Genomic DNA, 15,729 nt, shown 5'->3' with positions numbered 1-15,729 from the left:
TGTCTCGTGTTCCTTTCTTTCTTCTTCCGTAAATGCTTATGTTCGGGTAATCAGGGTGGTTGGGGATATCCGAGCGGAGGTGCTTACAGAATCTATACTGATGAGGAAATAGGTGTGATTTTGTATTTTTGTTTCTAATTTGATGATTATTGGTATAATAGATGAGATTCTTATTAATGGTTCTTTTGGGTGGTTAGGTGGTTCTCTTGAGTGAGTACTGTAATTCTGTGTCTTGTATGGATCTAATTCTAATTTTTGAATTATTTGAAGAAAATATTCCTGTTGCCCAAGTTTTTGGGAATTGTACTTTTCACTCCACTCTTCCATTTGGTGCTACTCGCTACCGTTTTGGAGTTTGTGTTCTTGAGTTGTTGTAAGACAAGCTTGGGGATTAATCCTCAATTGTGTTATGCAATAATATATTAGTATTAAACTGTTTTAATTTAATAAATAATTAAATTTATAGAATAAAATATCATAATATAATTTTTCTCAAATAATAATATATTTTGTATTTTATTTTTGTAAAATGACAAAAAATACGTTTTCACTAATTTCAAAATAGACACTTTAAATATAAAGCTGAAGAACACCACTTAGGTGATTAATTTTGACCTTGACCTTGAAAGAGGAATTCTTTCTTAGTTTTCTCCTTTTCTTCTATTAAGTCAATATTTTGAATTGATTATTGTAGTAATTATTAACTTTTAATTATAGTTTGTATGATAGTCAAGATCATATAATTTAGTATCATAAAATAATGTTCATGCAATTTTTTCAAAAACAAAAAAGTTACCAACATATATTCATGTAATTATAATCCTTTTTGAGATAATAATTTAAAAATATTGCTATTTCAAATTTCTAAATTTAGAGGAATATATTTGGGTAGGAGGATTTTAAATAATATTATTTAAACCAATACATATTATTTAAATAGAGTTACGTACCTTGATCTGTGCTTCTCACCTCACCCTTTTATCATCTCTTTCTGTAAATATTAATTGAAACTTTGAATAGTATTCTATTTTTGATTCGGTAGCTATTCTAATTCTACTAGTGATGATTTGTAATGCAAACATAATACCCTATTATAATAGAGCTTAAGATCTAAAAAAACAATCAAGAGAAGACAGGGCCCTCTTGGCCACAGAGACATGGATAAGAATATCAAACAACATCCATTCGTGCTGTTTATTGCCCAGCCATCAAAAGATTCAAAACATTGATGAAAGACAGCCCATATTTACTTAATGATTCTGTTGTGTTGGATCAATTGTTGAACAGCGTTACTAGTACAAGACTGGTCACCAATCCATGCTCTTGCCTCTTGTCATCATGTATGAATATTCACGCAATTAATATTTAATATTCTGGTAAATGGGATGAATCCCCCACTTCATGAGCAATACATTATATGATACAGAGGAAATCTCTACTTCATCGCCTTCTTGCATCTGATCTGTATGTTCCCGACAAAATGAAGTATCATAGCCAAGCACCGTGCCATCTCTGAAGGGGCCGCCTCCCAATGATTTGGCAGGTATGTTATCTTCTCGTCCGTGATTGATCCGAGTGCCTTTGGTTTTGTTGTGGATTTCGGTACAAATGCGCCAAAAATCTGCTTCAGCTTTGTAGACTGCACAAAATATCCACCCTACTAAACTTTGATTTACACGACGTAGCACTACAAACGACATGCTTGATCCTGTAGTCTGATACTGCAACCAATCTATAAACTTGTCCCCTGAAATAGAAATACTAAGTGTACCTAATCCCTATAATAATTACACATAAATAAGGGCATTATTAGTACGTTCTAAATTAATCACTCAAAAGTGTTGAGAGAGAGAGAGAGAGAGAGAGTACCAAGCCCTGGAGCAAATTCCTTCCAAGCTCGTTAGCAAAATAGTTCTCATCTAATTGAGGACAATTGTAAAACAACATGTCCGTGTGTTGCCATTCTGATTGAAGTGATATACTTTCTAAAGATGGGCAATTCTGCACTTCCACAAATTGCAAACTTGCTGAAAGTTTTGGGAGGGATTGGAGTCTTGCACAGTAATTCAAATTGAGGTGCACAAGGTTAGTAAGGTTACTGATGTTGTGTGGTAGGCTAGAGAACTTGTTTCCTACAAGATCCAAACATTCTAATTGGATCAGTGTCCCAATTTCAGTGGGTATATTTGACAAGCTGCAGTTTGCCATGCGCAATAGCTTTAAGCACCTTAAGCCTTGTACGGAGTTCAGTGACAAAACAATAGAATCCACACTCTTTGTCCGCAATGCCCAAGATGACAGCAACCAGTATCCAGATTTCGACGTTGCTCCTTGAAATTTAGCAAAAGCTTCTAGTTTAGAGCATCCAGACAGATTAAGTATTTTGGTATTCAACATCCAAGGCCCCGAGGGAAGCTTTCTAAGCCTTTTACAACTTGTGAGGTCTAGAACAAGAAGTTTTTGGAGGTATCTAATGGAGCCATCAACCTCTACCAATCGTAAGCAATTGTCAAGAAACAATTCTTCCAGATTAGAGAATCCATAAAAGTCAGGTGTTGCGGTTAGGTAATAACAATGACGAAGATACAGATATTTTAATTTGACCAGAATCTGTTAAAAATAAAAAAGAGAGAATAATTGACTATTGCATGATAGAGAGTGAGTATTTGAAATATAGAAATAAGAAATAATGATTTTACCTTTGTTCCTTTCCAAACTTGTTTTATCATGCTATGACTCAAGTCAAGAGCAACTAGATTTTCCACGTATAGTTGTGAAGGCAGAAAATTGAGATTGAAACCGTGCCAGCGTAGCCATACTATCCTTTTAGATATATGTTCATAACTTCCATTAAGGTGAATATGACTGAGATGAAGTACTCTGAGTCTGTTCATTTTTTGAAAGGCTTTTGCATTCACTTTGATGCCATTTCTATCGGGAGATAATAGAATAAGACCCTCCACTGCTTCCGTTCCCTACCAATAAAATCCAATATGCATAGATAACATGGGAGAAAGCATTAAATTAGTGGGAAAAAAAAAAAACAGAATTAAGAACTAGCATGTGCAATTGACATTCTAATTAAACATCAGATGTTCGGTTGTTAATGACAAAAGACACACACTTGCAAAAAAAAAATTAGGTAGCTTTCAGTCTTTCTTTTTAGCAATAACACCAAGTAAAAAGGACATCAAATGCTAATGAGAAGTTAATGGATATGGATCTAACCTCATCATATCTCAATACTTTAAGAGCATCTTCATGATCCCACAACGTGCTACGTTTGCTTGGATAATGAAATGACTCTTGTCGAACTATCTCTCTTCCCATGTCTCTAAGTAGATCATGCATTACTATCAAATGCTTGAATTGAGACTCACATCCAAGCTCAAATCCCAACTCAAATTTTAAGAGACAACTATCAGCTAGGCATCGAATCCCAATTTGTGGGAAAAAGTTACAGGCTTGCAATACTTGTATAGTAAAGTTTTCACTCATCCCTGCAAAGAAACATGCTATGTCTAGGAACAAATCCTTCTCCTCTTTATTAAGTGAATCAAAACTTATCATGAGTTTTCCTATAACATCCTCATGAGGAATCCTTTTTACTTTCTCCATAGCACTTTTCCATTAAGATTTTGTTTTTCCAAACAAAAAGCAACCCAAAACTTCAAGAGTTAATGGAATGCCTTTTGCATACTCCATTACTTCATTTGAGAGGTCCATATATTTTTCAATGTGACGATGGTCCTTAAAAGCATGCCAACTAAAGAGTTGAAGTGATTCATACTTATCCAATTGTTCAAGAGTATATACCTCAGCTACTGATTTAAGTGAGTTTAGGGAAGATATATTTCTAGTAGTCATAATGATTCTACTCCCACAATAAAAGAACTTTGGATCGATAGCTAGTGCTTTTAACTGTTGAATATGATCCACATCATCTAAAACAAGTAGAACTTTTCTTCCACAAAATGCTCTCATTTTTATGAGTTCAATCCCTTCATGAGAGTTTCTTATATTACAATTTCCATTCTTCAAGATATCAGATAATATTTGTTTTTGCAAAAGAAATAAACCATTTGTCTGCTTGGAATTTTCTCTTACCTCTGCAACAAAGCTACTGCCTTCAAATCGATGACGAAAACTATTATAAGCTGCTTTGACAATTGTTGTCTTTCCTATGCCGCCAATTCCCCATATAGCAACAATGCGAATATTATCTGATGACTCAAGGTGCAATAGTATAGTAAGCTTTTGTAGACGAGACATTATTCCAACTAGATAGTCTGCAACATTTAGATGCATTGGACTTAATTTGTTTGCTACCTCTACAACAATATTCTCAATTAAATCTACCTCATCCCTGCCAATTTGTCCAAAATGAGTTAAAAAAAAAAATCTGTAAACATTTCAATTAATAGTAGCAAGGAGACAATGGAACAAAAAAAAAAAAAAAAAGAAAAGCGTACCTTTCCCCCATATTTGTTTTGACCCAACTAGACAAGTTGGCAGCCTCAGTTAAAGCAACTGTCCAAGTCTGCATCTTGGAATCTATTTCTTTGTGGCTGGCCAATGCTCCTGCAATGCTGCCCTTCTGCACCCGCAGGTCTAATGGCTCAATCTCGCAGTAAATAGGCAGAACAATATGATGCAATTTCTTCTTGCATTCCATAATTTTCTTGAGTTCATCAAGACACCACCTTGATGTAAGATAGTTTTTTGCAGTGTTCTAAAAAGCGCTAGGCGCTAGTCGGGCGCCAAGCTGGGGCCTAGCGCCTAGGCGGAGCCTAGAAAACTGTCATTTTTTTTTATTTTTTAAATTTTATAATGTAATTTAATGTTATTTTTAATTAAATCAAAGTTGAAAAACATTAATAATACAACATAAACCAATAATAAAAACATCAATATACTATAAGCAAGTAGCAGATTTTTTGCAAATATTATAAAATATATATAATTAATAATAAAAATTAAATATAAATCTAATAATTATATATAAATAGAAAAGAAAATGAAATAAAATAAAAAATAAAAAACATAAAAAACAAACCAGAAACGCAGCAAAAACGCACAACCCACAGAGAGAGGGAGAGAGAAAGAGAGAGAGAGGGAGAGAAAGAGGTTACGAGTCGACGGAGATAGAGCTTGTCGCGGCGGAGATGGAGCTCGACGGTGAGGACGGGGGCGGGGGCGACGACGCTGAGGCAACGAGGACGAGGAGGACGCGACAGATAAGAGGCGGTGACGATGAAGCTTGGTGGCGGGATGGAGCTGGACGCAGCAACGACGGTGAGCTACTGGCGGGCCGATGAAGCTTGGCGACGTTGAGGCAGCAGCGTTGAGGTGAGAAGAGAGTGAAGAAGGAGAGACGCTAACAGGTTCGATTTATGATTTAGCCTAAAAATCCCTAGGCGTGCTGGCCGACTAGGCGCCGCCTGGGCGCCCAAGCCGGACGTTTACTCGGGCTGGCGCCTAGGAGGCCCGACTAGGGCAATTTCGGGGCGGCCAGCGGCCGCCTAGCCCGATTTTTGAACACTGATTTTTTGAGAACACAACAAGAGAGATCCTTGAATCCTCAACTACTTCAAGCAATCCCGAACCGATATCTTCTCCTTTGTCTAGCTTTTTGTCATCTCTAAATGTTCGAAAACCATTTCGTTCTAAAGCTGCTAACAAATGACTAGTAAATTTTGTACAAGTATCGACTCCACTAAAACTCAAGAAGACATCATATTTGTGGTGTGGTGGGGAGGGGTACGAAGATGAGCACCCTTGCATTGTGCATTTAGCAGCCATAGACCAAGTTTAAAGATGAAGATGAAAACCCCATCCCAGTCTTCTTATATTGAAAAAAAGTAAAATGAAGTGTGTTCCATGGCACGAGACCACTTGATTGACTTTGATTGTCAAAAAAATAATTTTTTTTTTATTTGTGAAAAAATATAACATTATTTCAGATTTGTTTTTAATTTTGTATTTAATAAATTGTCTAACTAAATTAAAAAAAAAATTGAAATAAAAAAATCAAATCTATTAAAGATTATATGTTTGAATTCACTCATACAGTCAATCTAATTAAATATTTTTTCAAAGTGTACCCCTTGACTTGGCGCACAAGACACTACATATATATATATATATGTTCATATAGTAATGCGAAGCTTAATTTATATTTTTCAACGCCGTGAAGCTTTGGACGCCGTGAGGGGAGGGACATCCTTGGCCATTATTTATTAGGTCCCAGTCAAAACGTTGTAATTTTTAATTTTTTTTATTTGATAAAAGTGAAATGAAAAGGTGATGACACCATTTGACACGGTGAAGTTATTAAAGATTTTGAAAAATTAAAAAAAAAAAAAGAAAAACAATGGTTGCAGTTCGTTTCATTTCAACCGACAAGGACGAAACTACAATTGAACGAGTGCCGGAGCTGAAATTTGGGAGTATGAGGTAAAACGTAAAAATGAGTCCACGATAAGTTAATATTTCTTAAATCTTAATAAATTATATCTCTATTTTAGTTTTATATTTATATTTAAAATAAATAATTATTCGTATTACATATTATTTTCAGGATAAAATAAGGAAGTTGACTTCTACAATTTATTAGGGGCATAAATCGAAAACATTGAATGATATATTATTATTGCTCAAATTCAAGGGTCAATTATGAAGTTTAGAGGATATTTCAAGTGCACTTAAATCAATTATTAAAAGGAAGGTCCAAGCATTTTAAATCACAAGGAAGGCCCAAGACCAACCAAAGGCCCAACAAAGCCCAACTTGTAGAAGACTTTTCTTTATTTTATATTTTTATGAGTGTTTTACCACTTAAAGTCTTTTGTATTCTTATGAGTGTTCCACCACCTAAAGTTTTTTGTATTTGATGTCTTTCCACTAGTTAAAGTCTTTTGTATTTTTGGTAAATATCCCATTAACTTAGTTATGATTATGTTTAGTGAATAATGAGGTAATTTTTATTTGTGTGGTCTTTATTACATCTTGTGAGTTATAAATAGCTCACTTGTGTGCACTTGTGAGAGATTATTATTTCTTGAATGAAATCTTAATTGTAATCTTAGAGTTTTTCTTTAAGAATTGCTCTTGTTCTCTCTTTTTTTCTCTCTTGTGATCTTTCTTCTTTTATTTTTTCTCTTGAATTCTCATATTATTTATTGTTACTTTATTATCCACCGTCTAAATGGCCGGTTAATTTCTACTATTTTATTTTTTGTAATTTAAATTCTGTCATTAAAATTTCTGTCAATTAATTCTCAAATGAAGATGAGTGGCTAAATCCAATCTTGGGTTAAGGCAAGAACAGTGTCCAATGCTAATGATTTCCAAAGAAAGTTGTGCTTTAAATGATTGACATTAATTTAAATGTCAGTATGAGTGTGTATTAATTATTAAAAAATTATTAGGTTTGAATTGGAGCATAAGTCTAACTTAGAGCTTTCATGCCACATATGGGAGTTACTAGAACTGGAAACACTATCATACCCAAATTCGGATGATTAATTTAGTTATTTTGTGTATTAATTGCAATCGAATTTATGGTAGTTGCTTAAACTATAACTATCATCATCTCTAATTGTATTTAATAACAAACTCTCATATCTGAAATTAAATTAATGTTGCTAATCTTTTCTGCTAAAAATTGGGTATCAGCGGGTTGGTGTTGAAATTTACTTAACTCAATTGTTATCCAATTTCATATTTTCGCATTCAGTGTTTATTTTAACTGCTGCCTTACTTTATTTCCTAGCATCCGTTATCTGAAAATCCATAAAAAATCTTGTTGTCAATTAGTCCAGATGCGCATGTGTGTGTGTGTAACATTCTTTTTCTTTTGCCATAAATAAATCTCTCAGTGGATGACCTGGACTTATTCAGAAAATATAAATTTAAATTTGGACTACAATTGCACTCGTATATTGACGAGTATAAACCTCTCACCAAAATAAAGAAAAAAAATATAAAAATTTTATTGTATTTTAATTGTAGGGTGAGAGTGCAGCCAACTCCCTAGTATATCCAAATTTTATTTTTTATAATAAAATATAAATAAATATTTACACCATATCAAAGAATAAAATATTAAAAAATTAAATTATCAATTAAAAATTACTTTAATAGACAAAAATATCAATCAGTTCGAATATTTTTTTCTCAATAGCCAATCTTGTGACATAATTGCCAGATTCAGCCAACATCAATACATCAATAAAATAGACATACGCAAGTTATCCAAATCTCTGAATGCATTATGCATCATAAACAAAACGAAGTGCTTTATGTATCATAAACAAAATGAAGTGAAGGAGCAACTAACTACTGAAAGTAACATCAATAAAATAGATAGGCAAGCTATCCAAATCTCCGAATGCATTACGCATCATAAACAAAACGAAGTGAAGGAGCAACTAACTGCTGAAAGTTGAAGCAAATCTGGAGACAAAAGTTGGAGCTTCTAAGAAACAAATCTGAAAGACTGAATTTGATGAGCCAATCGGCAATCGAGAGGCAGCGAGCCACCAACAATAGTGAGCGATGGAGCAAGGGGTAGCGAGCCACTAGCCACGAGCACGAGGGCGAGTCAACAAGGGTGAGAAATGGAGCAGAGCAACGAGAGGCAACGCTTGCTAGGCGGGCGACGGAGTAGCAAGCCACTGACCACGAGGGTGAGGTGAGCCGACAAGGACGAGTGACCGCCGACCGAGCAACGAGAGGCGAGAGAGAGAGGGCGATGGTGAAGGGCGACGGAGCAACAAGATGAGAGAGAGGCAGTGAGCAACCGGCGACGGATTAGTGAGAGGAGCTAGGGAGAGCCGCAAACGACGATGGAGAGGGCGAGGGCGAGGCGCGACTGAGCGAGAGAGGTAGGGCTAGTGCAGCGAACAAAAGAGAGGGCGGGAGAAGGGCCGCGAAGAAAGGGGTGGGCAGCTGAGCCTGGACAATGGCCCTTATAAATATGGATGTTTTCAATTTATGAGCCCCTAAGTAATGAAATTTTCATGGGCCTTGAGGCAACCGCCTCATAGGCCTCATGAAACGTCCGGCCCTGAATTCAACCATGCATTAAAATTTCTAACAAATTTAAATTTTAGAATAGATGTTGTCTCCATCAATTAAAACAATACACGAAACTTCTTTCAATACTTCACTCTACAAGTGTCCGTCAAATGAGTGAGCTATCTGTTGCTTGGCTTATAACCTTGAGTTCATAAGGCAGTATTTTTAAACCTTTAAATTAGACAAAATTGGTTGAGCGTGTCATGTGCCATTAACTTTAGTAATATTTATTATAAAAGCTTGTAGGATATATTTTTCTTTTTTTATGAATAAACATTTTAGTAAAAATAACAAAAAAACGTATGCAGTTTAAAGTCATGCCATATCTCGATCCTCAAAAGTCGCACTAGCAAGTATTCTTATTTGTTACGGCTTAAAGCTGTAATATAATAAATATTATAGCTTAAATATTCTATAATATTTATTATACTGCGACCGCTGCTATTGCTGCTACTTGAAGAAAGTCCCCTTGGTCGGGCCAAGAGGCAGACAACTGCGGGACCGCAGCCTCGCCGGGGCCGCACGAACACGCCGGAGACTCGTGGACTCACCACTGAGTTGGTTGTCGCTTCCTGCTTCTTCTCAGTGCTTCGCCCTTTCTTGCGCTATAACATGGCTAAATGGTTCCATCAATTTTTTGATTCAATCAATCTTCAATCTTGTGTTAGAGAGTGACTTACTGCTAATGATAATCATCCAGTGTGTAATAATTGGTATGAATTCCCAGTTTCTTCAAAACCAAATTTTCATAATTCAAAGAAATTTCTATTTCATGCCTTCTTCCAAGTCCAACTCCTCCACATGAAAAGAACAATAATCGAAAATGGTTTGATCTCCAACTAATGTGCTGGTCTTAGCCTAGGCAACTAAATAGTGACAATCAATATGAACGTCTTTGGTTTGTTGTGGAATTTGTAGTCTATGTACCAAAAAAGATTGTGATAATTGTGATTCAAAATTCTTATTTATCTATAATTGGATCTTCTAATTTGATCGTGAATATGTCTTCGAATTTGATTGTGATTATGATGTTGTCAAATTCAATTTTATCTGAGATATATCTGATTTGGAAGAATATCCTCATACTTCATCTTCTGATTATGATATGATTTCTTTTGTTTATTCATAAATGATTTTAAATTTATAAATAGGTGTTCAGGTCACATGAAATCAGACATAAAGTTTGTGTGTCAATATCACTTTTGTATTGCTATTTTTTTTTTGTTAGTGATATTTTGTTCTTTTTACTTGTGATTTTTCTCGATTTGAGTTTTTGACGTTAAGTTCTGTGTTTGTGTGTGGTTGATTAGTTTGACCGTGGTTTGAATCTCAACCATTGATCGTTGGATCTGAAAAATCTCAGCAGCAGCAACAGTATCATTTTCCTCTCAAGCTGGGTTTCTAGTCACCCAATAGTAGCTGCGGACACCACCAGCACCAGTAGCCATAGCCGCCGCTATCCACCAAGCTCGCCACCACCGTTGCCAGCGCCTGTCACCGCCGTCGATCGCGCCCACCGCTGTTGACCCCCCCAACCGTTGCCATCGCTACCTTTGTTCATCCTCTTTGCCATCGAAGCCATCCGCATCACCATCGATCCTTCAGTTCGCCTTGCCATTGTCACCATCGATCGACGACTCTCGCTACCTCAAGCTTCGCATTGCTAGTTGTCTTCCCTCGCTATCGCTCGTCCTCGCCATCGGCCACTCCTCTCCAACCGCCGACCGCCACCATTCGCCATTAATGCCTCATCTCTCGCTGACAACATCACTTTCTGTCATCCTTTGTCATCGATCTACCTTCGTAGGGCTTTTTCTCTTCTGCTATTGACAACATCTTAGTCGTTGTTTGCTGCCATCAACAGCCTTCTATTGCTTTTACCATTAATAGAAGCTTTAAGATTCAAGACCCAGATCCCAATTCGGATTTGGTTTTGGTTTGACCCATTGACCAAATCTGACTTGCTAGATCTACTTATAGATCCAATTTGATTTACTTGCCCATATTTGGCCCAGATTAGGTATTTTTAATCCATTTTTCAATTGGGTTTATTATTGAAATTATCTAATATTATTTGGGGATATTTAATGGCTTTGTTAAAGTACGATATTTCTTTATTGGACCATAATATTAGATTTTCACTATTGTAGGTTAAGATGTGTGCAATTTTGGCACAAATAGATTTAGACAATGCACTCTCGAGCTTCAAAAAAATGCCACAATCATGGAACATCGAAGAAAAATATTGTAAGGATCGTAAGGTCTTGTCTCAAATATATCTGCATTTATCGAATCAAATTTTATAGGATGTTTTGAAAGAAAAAATGTTGTCGCTTTAGGGTTGAAACTAGAACAACAATGTATGACGAAGAGCTTAACCAGTAAGTTGCATCTGAAGTAGAGATTATATTCTCATCGAATGGTTGAAGGTACATCTTTTGAAAGTCATTTAACAGTTTTTAAATAAATTGTTTATGAATTGGAAGCCATGGAAGTTAAGTATGATGATGAAGATTTGGCTCTAATTTTGTTATGTTTTCTACCGACCTCTTATTCAACTTTTATAGACACCATAATCTATAGTCGGGATACTCTCACCCTAGATGAAGTTTATGATACTTTATTCTCAAAAGAAAAAATTGATAAGCAGTTATTGGGGACTTTTGAGAATTAGGGGGAGGGTTTGTTGATTAGAGGGAGAACACATAATAGAAATTCTGGTGGTAGAGAGAAAAATAGATCCAAGTCCATAAACAAAGAAAAAGTTTATAATTACAGTAAGAAGAAATGACAAAAAGAATAAGTGTTATAAGCCACAGAACAAACTTAAGAGACATGAAATTGACCAGAAAGAAAAACAACTAGAAACTTCAGGTGAAACCAATGTTGTTAAAAAAAACAATACTGATGATGGGGAACTTATGGTGGTTACTAATGAGGGTACTAAACCTAGTGAAGATTGGATTCTCGACACAACATGCACGTTTCATATGTCTCCTAATAAGGATTGGTTTTCAACATATAAAAATCTAAATTTTGGTGATGTGTTGATGGGCAATAATTCTTGTAAAATTGCTAGCATTGGAACTGTCAAAATTAAGATATTCGATGGTATTATTTGAATTTTAACAGATGTCGGACATATTCTCAATCTTAAAAGAAATCTTATTTCATTGAGTACTCTTGATTCAAATGGGTACAAATTCATTAATGAAGGTGGAATTAGTAGAGGTGCTCTTGTTGTGATGAAAGATACGAAACACCATGGTCAATTATATGTTCTATAGGGTTATACCATTACAGGTGATGCTTTTGTTTCTACTTTTTCTTTATCTGATACTAATCTCACTCAGTTATGATATATGTGTCTTGGACATATGAGTAAAATATGTATGGCTGAATTGAGCAAAAAATGATTTCTTGAAGGGCAGAGTACTAAAAAATTGGAGTTTTGTGAGCATTACGATTTCGATAAGCAAAAATGGGTTAAATTCACTAAAGGCGTTCACAATATGAAAGGTATATTTGATTATGTCCATTTTGATCTCTGAAATCCATCCAGAGTACCCTCTGCAGGTGGTGACAGATATATGTTGACTTTCATTGATGATTTTTTTAGAAAAGTCTGGGTATTCTTCTTGAAGTGGAAGACTGAATTCTTGCTACTTTCAAGCAGTGGAAGACTATGATTGAGAAACAAACCAACAGACAGATTAAGCGTCTCTGCACAGATAATGGTTTAAAATTTTGTTCACGTGAATTTAATGATTTTTGCAAGAAATAAGGAATTTTAAGGCATTTAATGGTTCCAAGTATACCATAACAAAATGGTGTAGTCGTGCAAATGAACAGAACCTTAATGGAAAAGGTATGGTTTATGTTATCTAATTCTGGTTTGTTGAAGTCTTTTTGGGCTAAGGCTACTTATATGGCATGTTTTTTGGTTAATTGATCTCCATCGTTTGCTATTGATACGATAACTCTAGAAGAATCATGGTCAGGTATTCCTACAAATTATTCTGATTTGAAAATTTTTGGATGTTCTGCATTTATTCATGTTGATAATGGGAAATTAGAGCTAAGGTCTAAACAGTGTCTCTTCCTTGGCTATAAACTTGGTATTAAGGGTTATAAGTTGTGGGATCCATAAGCATCTAAAGTTGTGATTAGCAAAGATGTTATTTTTGATGAAATTGTTATACTTCATGGTTCGTCTGTAGAAGAAACTAACCTTACAGGTCACCAAAGTTCTGATATTCAGGTGGAGTTTGAAATCGACAAGAGTCAGACATGTGAGCCATTGTCATCATCTTAGATAAAGTCAAGCCCCAAGTCAAGTCCAGAAGCAAGTGCCGATCCATCAGATTATTTTATTGCTAAGGATAGGCCCAGAAGAATTATCAAACCTCCTCAAAGATATACTGAACTAAATCTCATTGCATATGCTTTGAATGTGGTTGAAGATATTGACTATAGTGAAGAGCCCTCCACTTATTTTAAAGCAGTTAATTGTGTTGAATTTGGGAGATGGATTATTGTAATGCATGAAAAGATGGAATCCTTACACAAAAACGGTACTTGGAAGTTGACGAAACTACCCAAGGGTAAGAAAATAGTTAAGTGAAAATGGATATTCAAGAGGAAATAAGGTACACTAAGAGTTGAAAAGGCAAGATACAAAACTAGACTCGTAGCGAAAGGATACAATCAGGTTCCAAGTGTGGACTTCATAGACATATTTTCTGCAATTGTAAAACACAGTTCCATCTAGGCATTACTTGGTATTGTGGAAATTCAAGATCTTGAATTGGAATAGTTGGATGTTAAAACAACGTTCTTACATGGGGAACTTGATGAAGATATCTATATGCAGCAATCAGAAGGTTTTGAAGTTCCAGGCAAAGAAGACTATGTGTGCTTTGTTGAAGAAGTCTTTATATGGCCTGAAACAGTCTCCTTGGCAGTGGTATAAAAAGTTTGATTCCTTTTTGATTAAGCATAATTTTAATAGATGCAGTTATGATAGTTGTGTCTATTTCAAAAGGAACAAGAACTGCTCCTTTATATATCTGCTTCTATATGTCAATGATATACTAGTAGCATTGAAAGATAAGGATGAGATAAGGAGATTGAAAGCTCATCTCAACAAAGAATTTGGGATGAAAGATTTGGGCTCAACGAAGAAAATACTTGGAATGTAAATTTCAAGAGACATGAAGACAAGTAAATTGTATCTAAGTGAAAAGGGATACGTTGAGAAAGTCTTGACTAAATTCAATATGCAAAAGGATAAACCTGTGAGTACTCCATTGGCTGCACATTTTAAGCTTTCATTGAACTTATCTCCTCAATCAGATGATGAAATTAACAAGATGTCAAAAATTTCATACTCTAGTGCAGTGGGTTGTCTTATGTATGCTATGGTTTGTACACGCCCTGATTTGGCTCATGCAATGAGCATGGTTAGTAGATACATGGCTAACCCTAGTTAAGAACATTGGAAGACAGTCCAATGGATTCTGTGATATTTGTGTGGAACCACTGATGCCTGTTTACATTTCGAAAATACTAGAGATGAAGTTATTGATTTTGTTGATTTTGATTTTACAAGTGACCCTGATAAGAGAAGATCACTTACTGGATATGTGTTCACCATTGGTGGTTGTGCTATCAGTTGTAAGGCTACCTTACAATCCACCATTGCCTTGTCCACTATAGAAGCTGAATATATGGCAATTACTAAAACAATTAAAGAAACTATTTAGCTAAAAGGGTAGATGGGTGAAATCAGTGAAGATCTTCATGACAATACAGTTTATTGTGAAAGTCAAAGTGCTATTTTCCTTACTAAAGATCAAATGTTTCATGAGAGAACGAATCATATTGATATGCGATATCATTTTATTCAGGATATTATCGCTCGTGGTGAAGTTATTGTAAGAAAAATCAGTACTCATAACAATCCTACATATATGTTAACCAAGTCCCTACCTATTTCAAAGTTCGAGCATTGCGTGGATTTGGTTGGTATTCGTCAAAGTGATTGATTCTCCATGATTTCATTGGAAGAAAGAATTCTGAATAATTTTGTTTGCGAATTTAAAGTCAAGGTGGAGATTTATGATAATTGTGACTCAAATTTTTTGTTTATCTGTGATTGGATCTCCTAATTTGACTGTAACTATGACTTCGAATTTAATTGTGATTATGATATTGTCAAATTCAATTTTATCTAAGATTTATCTCTTCTGGAAAAATATCCTCATGCGTCATCTTCTGATCAGGATATGATTTCCTAGGTTAATCCATAGTGATTTTAGGTTTATAAATAGGTGCCCAGGTCACATGAAATCAGACACAGAGTTTGAGTGCCAATATCATTTTTGTATTAGTATTTTTTTTTTTTGTTAGTGATATTTTGTTCTTTCTACCCATTTTTCTGATTTAGGTTTTTCATGTTAAATTCTATGTTCATGTGTGGTTGATTGGTTTCATCATGATTTGTATTCAATCCAATAACGTACCAAAAATGGTTCAGGTCTTTAATCGTGTGAACAACATAAAAAAATCATCGAATAAAATGCTTATTTCTGACTACAAGAGGTGGCACCTTGAGAGCATAATATGAGTTTGTGGTCTCATGTTCCA

The 15,729-nt window shown here is 35.2% G+C and overlaps 2 protein-coding genes across 2 annotated transcripts; both read right to left on the bottom strand.

Moving 5' to 3' along the window:
- Positions 1-1,225: 1,225 nt before the first annotated feature.
- LOC127804706 (probable disease resistance protein At4g19520) lies at positions 1,226-3,083 on the bottom strand. The gene is made up of 2 exons (XM_052341649.1): positions 1,870-3,083; positions 1,226-1,778 (listed from the first exon to the last, which is right to left on the bottom strand). Exons 1-2 carry the CDS (start codon positions 2,395-2,397, stop codon positions 1,359-1,361), a joined length of 948 nt encoding a protein of 315 aa, XP_052197609.1. The 5' UTR covers positions 2,398-3,083; the 3' UTR covers positions 1,226-1,358.
- A 547-nt stretch (positions 3,084-3,630) lies between these two features.
- LOC127804378 (disease resistance protein RUN1-like) lies at positions 3,631-4,675 on the bottom strand. Its single transcript, XM_052341238.1, has 3 exons — positions 4,473-4,675; positions 4,108-4,366; positions 3,631-3,921 (listed from the first exon to the last, which is right to left on the bottom strand). Exons 1-3 carry the CDS (start codon positions 4,673-4,675, stop codon positions 3,631-3,633), a joined length of 753 nt encoding a protein of 250 aa, XP_052197198.1.
- Positions 4,676-15,729: the final 11,054 nt, after the last annotated feature.

This window comes from Diospyros lotus, chromosome 6 (genome assembly GCF_014633365.1).
Source record: "Diospyros lotus cultivar Yz01 chromosome 6, ASM1463336v1, whole genome shotgun sequence".
NCBI lineage: Eukaryota > Viridiplantae > Streptophyta > Magnoliopsida > Ericales > Ebenaceae > Diospyros > Diospyros lotus.
This window is presented reverse-complemented; position numbering and strand designations above follow the sequence as displayed.